At 34.0% G+C, this 14,232-nt stretch overlaps 1 protein-coding gene across 4 annotated transcripts in view; it reads right to left on the bottom strand.

Annotated features, from left to right (window-relative positions):
- The window catches only part of LOC145295921 (uncharacterized), a 299,082-nt gene that overhangs the window by 70,480 nt on the left and 214,370 nt on the right, over window positions 1–14,232 (bottom strand). For 2 of the 4 annotated variants that reach the window (XM_080141733.1, XM_080141735.1), the window contains 2 exons: window positions 6,475–6,531; window positions 5,127–5,271 (listed from right to left, as the gene is read on the bottom strand). In XM_080141733.1, the coding sequence (XP_079997859.1) occupies window positions 5,127–5,271; window positions 6,475–6,531 (202 nt within the window). The remainder of the gene's footprint in view (window positions 1–5,126; window positions 5,272–6,474; window positions 6,532–14,232) is intronic. The other 2 variants (XM_080141734.1, XM_080141736.1) reach the window with 1 other exon arrangement.

Here is a 14,232-nt window from a genome sequence, read left to right as displayed (position 1 = left end):
GAGGACGCTTAACTAGAGCAGAAATCTCTTCAGATGAAAAGCACCCTATCATCATTCCTGGGAAACACCATGTAAGGTTGCTGCTTGTGCGACACTACTATGCACAGATTAAATACCAAGAGCGCTTCTTTACCGAGGCAGCGCAGCTGGATTTTGGATTGTCAGTGGCAAGACGTGCGCGAGTAAATCCATCAACCATTGCGTTATATGCTGAAAACTGCAGGGCACTAGCCAAACCCAGAAGATGTCTGACCTTCCTGCTGATCGCCTCCTGATCAACCCACCTTTTACTAGCATCGGCCTAGACATTTTTGGCCCCTGGACCATTTCCGCATGCCAAACAAGGGTGGCTTTACCAACAGCAAACATTGGGCAGTGATATTCATATGTATGGGGTCCAGCGGTGTCCACATTGAAGTGATCGAATCATTAGACACCTCAAGTTTGATAAATGCACTCAGGCATTTTTTCTCTATCAGGGGACCAGCTAAGAACATACGCTCTGATCGCGGTACCAACTTCATAGGAGCCTACAGGGAGCTAGGTATCGAATCCAACCTAGAGTTTAACACCATCCAAATGTTTTTGGAGCGCAAGGCTGCACTTAGTTGTTCAACCCCTCCCCTTTCCCCCCCACATAGCTTCACTCCAAACACGGGCAAAATGGACTTCAAAGGAATGTAATCTCAAGGAAGGGGACGTAGTGCTGTTGAAAGGCAATCAGACAGAAAGAGGTTCATGGCCCTTAGGGCTTGTCACACGTGTTTTCCCTAGTGCGGACGGGCTCGTCTAGAAGGTGGAGGTAAAGGTGTCAAGGAAAGACGGCACTATGTACCTACTTAAACCCATTACAGAAATTGTCCTTCTCATACCCTAACATTGATCACAGTCTACCCCGTACCATTATGGGTCTTCCTCATCACAGCTTCAGTGATATGTTGGATGTTAGGCAGGGAGCGTCATGACTCACAGTCCTTTTTACTGCCCCTCATTTTCCCTTTTTTTGGAGGGGACAACTTGTGAACCTTCATCGCTAACACTGGTGCTTTCTTTTCCCTTCCTATGGGGTGACCGCCACAAGGGTTTAGCCGCTACCGCCTTCACCTTTCTCTCAACGTCAGACCTTCGCTGTTAGTTTTTTTCCTTTATTTCGTTTCCACATTGGGACTTTGATTAATTTCTTACTTTCTATTTCATTAGACGAAACCGAACATATTATTTCTAAGTGAAACTGGAATAGGGCCGACCACTTCCCTAGATGAGTTCATAATTAACGGATACTCTAACTTAACAGCTAAATCTGACCCCCAAGATCACCATGGGCATGGAATATGTGCCTACATTAAGGATGGCTTCCCGTGTGGCAGGGATATCGCTAGAGAAGATCTGAATTTACCCTATATGTGCTTCCGGGTTGCACTTGCTTACACCACTGCATTTATATTTGCCCTCTATCGGCCCCACAACAGCGGAGTTACTATCTTTAAGAGCATATCTGAGAAAATAGACCACATACTGTCTGCACACCCACGGCTAACATCCACATCTGTGGTGACTTCAACGTCCATAACGTGGAATGGCTGACCCATTCAAACAAGACAGACGATGAGGGGAGGTTTTGTCATGATTTTGCCATTGCTTATGACCTCACTCAGATTGTTCGCGAACCCACCCGTGTGCCCGATACACCCGGTCAATATGCAAGCCTCCTAGACCTTTTTCTCTCAACTTCTCCTGAGCTATGTTCATGTTCCGTTCATTCTCCTCTAGGGTCCTCCGACCACTCTGTCGTATCAGTTAAGATAAAAACGAAATGTAAGAAGCCCCCAGACGTACCCCTCCACCGTACTGTATACCGATACTCTATGGCTGACTGGGATAGCTTCCATACATTCATATCTGATTTACCTCTGCACTCCATGTTTAAAAAGGAAGTGTCCTCTATAGTATCAGATCTGACCGAATGGTTAATTGTAGGCATAGACCAATTCATACCATCTAAAAAATTCCAACAAAAACCTAACAGCCAGCCATGGTTCTCCCCTGAATGTGCTGCTGCTATCGCACACAGAAATCACTTTTTCCATAGCTACCAACGTAATAGATGCACCGAGACTAAAGCTGCTTTCAGGACTGCCAGCAACCACTGTAAAAGAGTAATAAAAAATGCTAGAGAGCTATATGCCCAGTCTGTTAAATCCAAGGTAGCTGATCAGCGGCTTGGTTCCCACCAGTTTTGGCAAATAACAAATAGGATCCTGAACAGAAGTGTGCGTTCTATCCCAACCATTATCAATGGACCAGAGGTCATCTTGTCAGCGTCAGACAAGGCCAAACTATTTGCCAAGAACTTTGCAGCTAATTCTACCCTATGCGACGAAGGCTATCAACTCCCCATATTTCCTCCTATAACACAGAACAAGCTAGGTAACATACAAATATCCGTACATGAGGTCGCCAAGCTAATAAGGAACCTAGATTCCAGTAAAGCAACTGGTCCTGATGGCATCCCAATTATAGTGTTAAAAAAGCTTCAACCAGAACTTGCTCCCATACTTACGAAACTATTTAAGCACTGCCTTAAAGAGAAGTGCTTTCCGACTCCCTGGAAGACCTCATCAGTTTGCCCTGTATTTAAGAATTCAGGTGATAAGTCATCTCCCTCTCAGTACAGACCAATAAGTCTCCTGTGTGTCATGAGTAAGTTGCTGGAATCCATATTAAATAGAGAAATAGTCAACCACCTCAGCAGGAACAACCTTCTTAGTGACACACAATATGGTTTCCGCTCTGCAAGATCTACCGCAGACGTGCTGATGGTTATATCCCACAGGATTAGTGAATCTCTTGACAAAGGCTTCCTTTCTAGGGCAATTGCTCTTGACATATCAAAGGCCTTCGACAAGGTATGGCATAAGGGTCTATTTCACAAGATTTCCAGCTACGGTATAACTGGAAATGTTTTCTCAATCATTAAATCATTTCTCTCCGATAGGCTCATAAGAGTAGTGGTAGATGGACAAAAATCGGAGGCCTGCAATATAAATGCTGGAGTCCCTCAGGGGTCAATCCTGGGCCCAACTCTCTTCCTGATCTACCTCAATGATCTCCCTAAACACATACTTAAATCATTCGTTGACATCTATGCTGATGACACAAACATCTACGGCAACACATCAAAGGCTGTAAATGACAAAGTTCTTTCTGATTCTCTCTGCTCTGATCTCGAGCGCGTGGTTCAGTGGGGGAAGACGTGGCTGGTCACCTTTAATGCACCCAAAACCAAACTCCTATCCTTACATCACCAACACTCTGATCCCCATCTGGCATCAATTGTGATGGATGGCTCTCGTCTGGGTGAGGCCCTGTGTTTTGACAAGCTTCTGGGTTTGACCTTTACTCCTGATCTGAAATGGAACACGTACATCAAGTCTGTTGCCAAGGTCGCTGGAAAGATGGTGGGATCCTTCTACCGCTCCAGAAAATATCACTATGGATGCAATTCTCTATCTATGTAAAAGCCAAGTACATCCAAGGATGGATACTGTTGCCATATCTGGGCAGGAGCTGCTAAAAACAGCCTATCCTGCCTTGACAGAGTACAAAATAGACTTCGTGGCTTAGTGGGGGATGCCCTTTTCTCTATCCTGCAACCTCTCTCCCACAGAAGAGACTTTGCGAGCCTATCCTTGTTTTATCGTTATTTCCATGGCAGGTGCTCGTCTGAACTCCAATCTCTGGTCCCTCCTCGCCAATCTTTCACGAAAAACACCCGTCTAGCTGAATCCACTGTGAAAAATTTCCCCCACTATATCTGTGCCTAAATCAAAACGTGGATTCCATGAACAAAGCTTCTTTCTTAGAACTGCACGCCTGTGGAACTCTGTTCAGTCTGCCTGCTTCCCACCAGACTACAACTTGGATGTCTTCAAGTCCAACGTTAACAAATTCCTAATGAACCGCCCCCTTAAGTAAACACTTCATCAAATCTCCACACTAAGGTAATGTACTTGCAATAACCCTTATCCCTGAGTTGCTTCCGGGCCTTTATAAGTGGTGATCACTGTGTAAAAAAAAAAAAAAAAAAAAAAAAGTATTTTTGGACTTATTCAATTTCGATGTATTTCTAAGCATTTACTGCTTTCCCCTTCCATACCAAGCTTCACGCTAATTCTGTTTTATTCTTTCTGTTTTCAGTTTTTACCTTCTTCATTTTCAATAAACCTGTGGATTTAATGACAAACTGTCTTCAGAGTTTTGATTTTGGAGAAGTGTTTATACTTTTCGTCGTAAGACTTAAAACACTCTAGACAATGGAGCATGTGGTCTTTACGGGACGGAACACCAGAGCTTTTTTGGGGCCTAAGTTGGAATAGTGAGAAAGGCTTGTGGATACTGAAACTACTTATCAAAAGGTAGGATGATTAAGTGAAATCAAGAGAACATTTCATAAACTTGAAATGACCCATGTTTGAAGAGTAAGGAAAAAAAAAACAACTGATTTACGCTACAATCTTTATAGTGACATGGAGGTGGACCCTAGTAGAAACAGTCCTTTATTTGTATAGAATTGAAGTGACTACTGCAGATGGCAAATAAAGCAGATTTAATTAAAGCAAAACCTACTTACACATACAGTAATCCAGTACTACCTGCTGAATATTTATTAATTACTAAGCAGGTTCTACCACAAGGGTTGACAAACTGTGGCTAGTTACACAGAATAAAATTACTTGAAAGTATAAAGTAACCCACTTGTAGGGTGAACAGTCCTCTTCATAAAATACTCTCATGGGGACATACTATAGAGTCATAGCTATGAAAGAACACTGGTTGTATTTACTCTTCTTTCCGGGATTTCGTTCTTTTGCAATGAAAAAAAAAAATGCTAAGTTATGCATATCTTTAGCAGCATTAAATTAACTTTGTATATGAATTCACCTTTGATTCAAGACATAACAAGAATTTGAATTGTACAGCCATATGAGGACTTCTTGAAAGGGAAACAGAACTGCTACCATTGAAGAATCAAGAAGAAAAAAAATGGACTAAATACTAAAAACATACAAAGTGAATTTGATATCCAATATTATAAGAAAGATAAAAAACAAATGAATGAAGCAGACCATATTCTCCATTGGTCCGTGGCGGTGGCTCCTCCTCCTCTTTGGTAATTCTTTCATTTGCAACAGTTTTGCTCTTGCGGCGATTCCGTTTTACAATTCGAGGATGATGCTGCACAGGTTTTTTGGTTTCAGTTTGGAACCGCAGCTGAAACACAAAAGAAAAATTAAAAATCCATTAAGGAAATCAGAATATAATTAAATACAGTTGGGGGGGGGGGGGGGCTTTTTTTTTCAGAAAAAGAGTTAAATGTGATTAATGAAGTGTAGTTGATTAATTTGAAGATCAAATTGGGATGAAAAAAATTTTAAAAATAATTTGTGACAGCTTTTTATATTTTGTTTCGGACTTACAGTTCTTTTCTTTAAATTCAACTTTTAACTAGTTATCTATTTCATTAAAGAATGTTTTTAGTCAAAATAAGTACAGTAGCTTATAAATATAGTAGCTTACAAATAACTCTACAGAAATAAAATCTAGTTCACTAATTTTAAATAGATTACATAAATTTTGACGTAGAAAAACTCTGGTTTAGAAAGAAAACACATAATATGCACACAACAATGTATAAGCATCTATAAAGATTGCAATCCTTCCTGATAAAAATGGAGTCAACTCTTAACTGAATATCGTGCTGTTTATGATCTTGATATAAAAATATTAGTTATCAAATGTTAAAATATTGATGCCATAAAAATAATTCTACTCAATGTAACAATTCAATCTCAGTAAAAAAAAAATAGTTTGTGGAAAGTATTGGCTTTTTTGGCAGGGTTACCTGCTTTATATTGCACTAAAGCTATTGCAAACAATTCATTGAAGACAGACTGTAATTAAAAAAAATGATTGCTAATGAGAGTTAATACCTTTCCTCAAAATGAATTGCTACCTAATTGAATATCAAATCTGATTGGATTTAAACTTGATTTGCATCATAAATTATGTTTGGTAACCCATTATACTCTATTTAAACTTAAATATTGTCTGAAAATAGTCATCTATTTTATAAAAAGGCAGTTGTACACAAATTCAGCTAAAAATAAGAAACATAAGACACCCACAAAGCAGATATATTATTTTTCACCATTACATATGAATACTAACACCTTTTTGTAATATTCATTCTTTTGAGGTAAAGAAAAAAAAAATGTACCAAGGGAGAGGAAGAGTCAACATTTAAGGCAACTTTTTTCCATCGACTTTTGGAGTGAAGCTAAAATACACTTTCTTGGCCTTCAAGTTAGGATCAAAATATTGTATCTGTTCTGTCTTTAGTTGGAGGAAGAGAAATCCTTAATTGGATAGAGAGATAGAGACAGAGATAGATTTGAAAAGAAAGGTGTTACATACACTTTTCAACTCCTCTATTTTGTTGTCCATGTCCCTGGTCAATGCCGGGTAACCATGCTAGTCAATAATAAAACAATTTGGCCATATACAAAACAGCAGACAAAAAAAAAAAAAAAAAAAAAAAAAAAAATGAAGGGAAATTTTCATTATAACTTAAATGCCTTGATTTTTTTTTATATAAGATTTTAATATTGATTCTGCGAGTTAAAATTATAAGCGTGCAAAATGGTTCAAGATAATTAAAATGAAAAAAAAAAAAAAAAATTGGGGGCCTTTTTCTTAGATTTATAACAAAATTATTAAAACCAATTAATAACGGAGATAAGAAATGTTGACTCAACCGGAACTTAATCTAAATACTTACCAAAATATAATAAAATTATTTTTACATCATCCTCACACACATCACTCCCATGTCTTGAAATGGAAGACCCCCCCCCCCCAAAAAAAAAAACGATTTCTGTATGTGCTTAGTCAACTATATTTTTTTCTTAAACAAAAAGAATCATGAAATCTTTCAATTATATACATATATATATATAAAAAAAAAAAAAAAAAAAAAAAATGACAAGATAAAAATGACTGGAGATATACTGAAAGGTTCTACCTTTCTGTATATCTCCAGTCATTTTTATCTTTATTTACGAGACCTAATTAAGATCAACTAGGAATAAAGGCTAAAAAAATACTAAGTTAAAGTGACAAATACAGACAGATTAATGTCTTGTGTCATTAGTAGACATTGTTTTGCATCATCTACATGACAATGCATCATAAACATGAACAAGTATCATCTTCACAAGATGTTATAATTAGACTTTGAACAACACATTGGTTAAAATTAATATATACATAAGCATTTTTTTTTTTTTTCCTTTTAAATAATTTAGAACGATTATTTAATGATTGTTTTTTGAAATTAAAGCTAGTGATCAATGGAAAAGTATATCATATTTAAAAAGAAAAAAAGTATATATATAACTAAATCTCACGCAATTCAAAAACTTAAGTGAAGCATTTAAGTCCAAATCCAATGTATTAATACTTGAAATGTTTTCTAGGGTCATAGAAAATATAGAGAAAAGAGTCTGTATTTGTGGACAAAAACTAAGCCATTTGAGGGATTTTTTTTCCACACACAATGCAGAAAACTCCAATCATATTTTCAAATAAAATGCATTGAAAAAGCATACGTTATTTTTGTTTCAAATTTTTTGCAACTCTCCAATACACAAATCTTAGGTATAGCAGATATAAACTATGACCCAAGCAGAAATACTACCACCTTCATATTACTTAAATGCTTCACACACACACACACACACACACACACACACACACACACACACACGGGGTATTCCAAAACTAATGACTCCTATTTTCTATTCCGCCCGAATGGATTAGAGGAGATTGCAAATTGCATCATTATGATGATCGAACTTAAACATTTATGACCTGAAAATTTCATCTTTCTGTTGCAGATATTGTAGGCAAGAATCTGACAAAGCAACCTCCAGCACGAGCGTGCATCAGGAAAAGAAATGTGTTCCTGGCAAAAGTGTATTGACAAAGGTGGTGACTATGTAGAAAAATAAATTCTGGAGCATAAATGATCAGTTGTTTTAATGTTTTCACTCCTGTCTTTGCTTTGTACCTCTTCAACTTCTGGAGTAAAAAAAAAAAAAGCCGAACTTTTGGAATGAGCATCGCACAATCACATCACATACATGACAAATTTCAGTCATCAAAATACAAAGATTCAATGTTAGCAATACATTTTTCTATGGTCTTCAATTTTTTGAATTTTACTAAAAATGAAAACAAAAATAAATACCATCTTTAAGCCGAATAATTATGGCTACAGAGAATGAAGAATAAGGTTAAAATTTTAAATGGCCAACTCTTGAATTCACATAATTAAAACCGGTTTCTATTAATTAAAAACTGTAGAAATATTAAGATGATAGCATTGAGTTGCAAGCAATCAAAAAACCCTTTTTGTCATCTAATGAACATGACAATAATCTGCATTAGTGTTGGAGAGTATTTCAGTTTGAATGCATTCATTCATGCAATATTTACTTACAGATGCTAAGAGAGAAAAAAAGAATCTGCTACTGAATCAAGACATGTCATAACTGATTGCAAACCATTTCTAATCAATGGTTAAATCGATTTTGACATGGGAATTTCGAAATGCTAGCTGCAGATACTCTGCAGCCTGTATTGTATCAGAATGCAAAGAAATTGGACATACACAAAATGTTTTCAATTTTGGTGCTTGTTCAGACCCCCCCCCCCCAAAGTAAAGTAAAATCTGTATGATGCATGTACCAGTGACAGAAAGAAAATATTACACATAAAATCATGTAAATTAATCAAGAAGTTTTATTTTTAAATAAGAAAATCAAAAAGAAATGACAAGATCTTGCGATCCCATCTTGAAAACCATCTGAAAGAACAGATTTTAGGAGGGATGGGGCATTCAAATTGATTTACTTAATGATTTTTTTTTATAAAAATAAAAGTACTTGATCAATTTACATGATTTTTGACATGCACTATTTTCTTTGTGTGCTCATTATACATTTTTTTTTTTCTTAATTTTTATTTTTCACAAGTAAATGGGGGATATGCTGGGTAAACACCTCAATTTTTACAATGGTACACAATAGTTTGAAACATTCCAGGACATATCATTTTCTAGAATCTAAGAAAAAAAAAAAAGAAAAAGAAAAAAAAAAGAAAAAGAAAAAAAAAAGAAAAAGAAAAAAAAAAGATATACAAATTATTTTATATAATTTATCATAGAATTTCTGGAAAAAATTCATTGATGTGAGTATTTATCAGAAATCTGTATCATTCATAATTATCCCTCAAGTAAATTAAATATAAAATATTTAATAAGAGAAAACTTACTAGCAATGATTTTAATCCTTTCTATTCGAAAAAGAATCAAATTAATTCTAAAACTAATGAATCCATTTTTTTTTAAAGATTTCATTAGTGGGACATTTTACCCTAAGAAAAAAAATAAAAATAAAAAATAACATGCCTACCTAATTTGGGGAGATTTCGATTTTGCTTATGTGTGACAGGAATATTTGTAAATTGAACTATTCTAATCAAAACACTAAACCAAAACAGAAATAAAGAAAACAAGCCAAAATTATTCCTGAAATATAATTTTTTAAAAAGAAAATCTGATGTAAACATTAGAAACCCTTTTTTTGAGGCTGACAGAAATGAAAGGGTTCTTTTTTAAATTAGTGGCATTGCCATAAAATATTAATGATTTTTGTTCAGGAGCACACATGATACTTCATTTGACTCAGAAATTAAAGGCCTTATTTGCCCTTGAATTTTCAACATCAATGTTGGGGAGGAGAGCACTGGTCTCTCTCTCTCTCTCTCTCTATATATATATATATATATTAATAAAACCTGCCAAATTTAATATTTATTGAAAGCCCATCAGATATCCTTGATTTACATGAAAGTTGAACCATAGCTATAAGAAAAAGAACAAAGTATTTTAATAAGGGAATGTGAAGGTGTATAAGATGACGAATTGCAACACACTGGAGAGTGGAATGACGTGCCTCAAATTTGAACATACATTTTGAAACATTCAAGTTTTCCTAATTTGTACAATTAGGATAATTTGTAATAAACATTACAATCCATAACCCTTGAGCCCCTGGAGGGGCATAAGCCATCTACAACTTTTGGTAGATGCTTTTGTAGTGAGTTCTTTTTACAGAGTGAGGGTGCTGGCCCCACACCTAACCTTCCCAGAAGTTACATACAGCGCCTAACCTTCCCAAATAGTCACCTATCTGGTACTAGCCAGGCTCAACATTGCTTAACTTCGGTGATCTGGCGAGAACCGGTATGTCAATGTGATTGTGCCGTACTTAAATTAAATATTTATTTTAAGATAAATATTGTAATGTTTAAGTTAAATTTTGTTCTAGTTTTCTTATATTAAAACATAGTAAAAGTAAAAATATAAGATATTGTCATGTATTTACAGAATATCAGTTTTTAATATTTTATAGCAGCAAAAAATAACACCATCTCTCCTTTGGATTTATTTTTAGGGGAGAAAACAGGAAGCACTAATAAAAGTACCCATAAATTAAACTACTGGAAAGATTTTAATGAAATTTGGAACATTGCTAGAAAACATATGAAGCTTAATGGATTTATTTTTGAAGAGATCAAGGGGGAAGAACCCAACTTTTGAAAATAAGTGCATTCATGTATTCCTTAGTCCTTACTATAATGTTGCATCAGTCATCATAACCAGAGACACGTTCTGCTGTGCTGCCCAGGACTGAATGAGAAACAATGCCCTTTTGCATCTAACCCGTAAAACCATATTTGTTTCTTTCTGAAAGTTTGTATTTTTATTTAGTTTGATAATATTTAATTTTTTTAAAGTAGTGTCAAAGCATGTATTCAGTATTAATAGGGTTGAAAGAGGTATAAGTGAAATGACATTAAAATACATTTTGATACATTTCTACTCTTTAACACTCTACTGTTTTCCCAAGTATCCATGAGAACATCTGTGTACATTTGCTCCAAATCCTTTTAACATTTTTATGTAATTTCTATAATTTTTATGTTATAAAGTTCTTATTGCATTCAAGTATAAATGCAGATTCCATGATAATGTTGATCAAAATGAAATATCCTTCTCTAGTTTCAAAATATATATGGACACAGGATTATCTTCACAACTCCAGTAGAAATTTTAACAAAGAAATAAGAACTACAACTTAATGTGGTCTATCATTAGTTTAATTATGTTTTATGCAAAGAGTAAAAAAGAAGAAGATTCTGATACCTCTGAATTTTATGAAATATGGAAAGTAGGTAGGAGATATCAATATTATAAAATTTCAGTTTCTTTGGCACATTTTAAAGCGATTTTAGTGGGCATAATGAGGACAACCTCATTTGAAAATCTGCACTGAATTTAATCTATAGTCATTAGACACAAATCAAGATTTTCTGAATTTCAATTGCTTAACATCCCTAAGGTTATTATTCAAATAAAAAACATTACTGAGAACTCCTGTAGACACTCACCAATAATTCTATGGTACAATAGACCAATACATGTAGAAATTTAGATTATACATATAAATTATTTCTGAATGAGAAATTTCAAGCTCTAAACTTTAAAAAATCTATTAAATTGTAGAAGTGAAATAGCAAACAACTGTATACAAGGAATAAACTTTACTTTATAATACACAAAAAAAAAAAAAAAATAGATAAATGAGCCAACACCTAAAATAGAAAAGTACCTAAAGCACAAGTGTTAAAATAAGGTCACTTATTAATTTGATCCATTCACAAAAAAATCAGTGCATCACTCCTATACAAAACAGAATCAAAGCAAAAGTAAAAGTCAGCTGAACCTTTGTTAAAGATAATCTCTAATATTGGCTAATGGAAAAATTGGCCTATGAAAGGAAATAATAATGAATCTGATTGGTTAGTTAACTAGTCAAAACACCATATGTTTATAAAAACACCCGGTAACATGAATACCATACATTTTAGCCCAGAGATTCTCTACAGGGATGAAATGCAGAAGTCTGTAGTTTAATTGTTATATATATATATATATATATATATATATGCATGCATGTTGTACAAATTTCTATAGATTATGCATGCATAATACTTTTAATTCTTATCCAATCTACTAAATGAAATGATTTTTTTTTAAATATTGCCAGAAAAATGAAAACTTACACTTTTGTTTAAACATTTCAATTATGGAAAACATTACAATGAAAATGTTTTTGAATGAAAATTAAATGTATTAATAAAGATTTACTGTGCTTCTACTTGTATAAAAGTTAACAATGCAAAAGCACCAAAATACTTAGACAAAATAAAGAGTGTTTTAGTTTTTCTGTTAAAAGAAACGTTATGAAACATGTTAATATATAAAACAAGAGAATAATATATATGGTCATTTTATACAAAGATATTCGCGATATTTGGAAAGCTGTCATCGTAAGATTACAATTAGTACTTATGTTAACTGCAGTTAAATTACGAAGTAAACAATATTATAAAATATTTATGAAAGAAAGGACAGATAAAGGTGACTAGGTGAAAAAAAAGATGACTAGAAATGAAGCAGAAAAATAGCAATATTTTTTTATTTCTAACATTCAGATTTTATAACAACCATACCATTCATTAGTTTGATAAAAACGAGATTAAATAAGTTCTCTAAAATCTTATGGCACATGCAATAGGAATTACTAATGCGTCGGTTAGAAGTAATTCGAAGTGTTTTGTTAGTGCAAAACATGCAATCGTAGGTTTTTGTTATAGAAAAGTTAGCAAACAAAAAGTGACCCCTGTTTGGCTCTAACTAAAAAAACAAACAAAAACAAACAAATCTTAAAAAAGAAAAAGCAAACTAAATCAAAGTGAAACAAGTTGACTTCAAAGGAATTTGAATGTAGAAAAAGTTTTATTTACATTTACTGTAATTCATTAAATGTAAACTAATGGGCTTTTACTTCAACACAAACTTAATCTAAAACAAAACAAATAGATCTTAAACAGCTACGATAATAAATCTTATGAAAAAAGAAAAAAAGCTAACAGAATTATCTTGTTAGATTTTTCAAATTGGACCTAAATAAAATTAAAGTTGACAAATCAAATTTTGATTCTCCCTAGCCACTTTTATTGTAGAATTGTGCTAGTCAAAGTATGATAACAAACTTAGTTGCAATTTATTTTTAAAACATAGCTAATATGAAACATTTTAAAATTATCAAGTAAAAATAAAAATCAGCTAAGGAGATAATGTATTTTAAAAAATAAATAGAAGTTGTTTACCTTAAATGTAAAAATTTGCTAACAAGAATTAAAAATAAAAATAATTGCATCCAATGCAATGCTAAGTATGTACAGCAAGTTTAATAATGACCAGTATCAAACAAATGACTTTTAAAACTTGTAGCAAGAAATCATTCGAATGAATTTACTCCCTTTTTAATCTATTTCTTTAATAAGGCAAAAACTACTTTTGGATTCTTTTTAACTAGGCAAGTGACAATTCAAGCAGTTGGTAAACTTCCATTAATGCACTTTTTAGCAAGAGTAACTAGAATAGTTAAATTTTACAAGTCATAAATGAATTTTAAAATTATTCTGCAAGATTACTTCAAGTGTTATTCTCAGTGTTAACAGCTGATCTAACCACCAAGCATTGCCAGATGCATCTTACTGAACTCTAGAATTTTGAACTGAACCTTTCGTTTTATCCATGAGGATAAATTGTTCTCATTCTGTCAGCTATGATTAGGTAAAAGTCTTAATTTTTATTTTATTCTTAGTATCTTCAATCTCAATAGGTTTGCTCAAGCCTGCAAAAATTTTGGACTCACTATCAGTATCAAGAAAACTAATATCCTTGTGCAGGGTCAGAGAGAAACATCCCTAATTATCACCATCAATAGCACCTCTCTAGAAGTAGTCCAGAGCTTCCAGTACCTTGGTTTGACCATTAGTCAACACCTCACTGGACCTGGCACTAGAAAGACGTATTGGGAAAGCTGCCGCTACCTTTTCCCAACTTGTGTTTGGGACAACTCTATGCTTAGCATCAAGACCAAAGTTACTGTATAAAAGGCCTACATTATTAGCACCCTTCTTTATGGCAGCAAATCTTGGCCTACCTATGCAAAGCACGAAAAAATACTGAATGCC

This window comes from Euprymna scolopes, chromosome 16 (assembly GCF_053919585.1).
Source record: "Euprymna scolopes isolate OS-2025 chromosome 16, ASM5391958v1, whole genome shotgun sequence".
Lineage (NCBI taxonomy): Eukaryota > Metazoa > Mollusca > Cephalopoda > Sepiida > Sepiolidae > Euprymna > Euprymna scolopes.
Note: the sequence above shows the minus strand (reverse complement) of the source record. Positions and strands in the feature narration are given on the sequence as shown.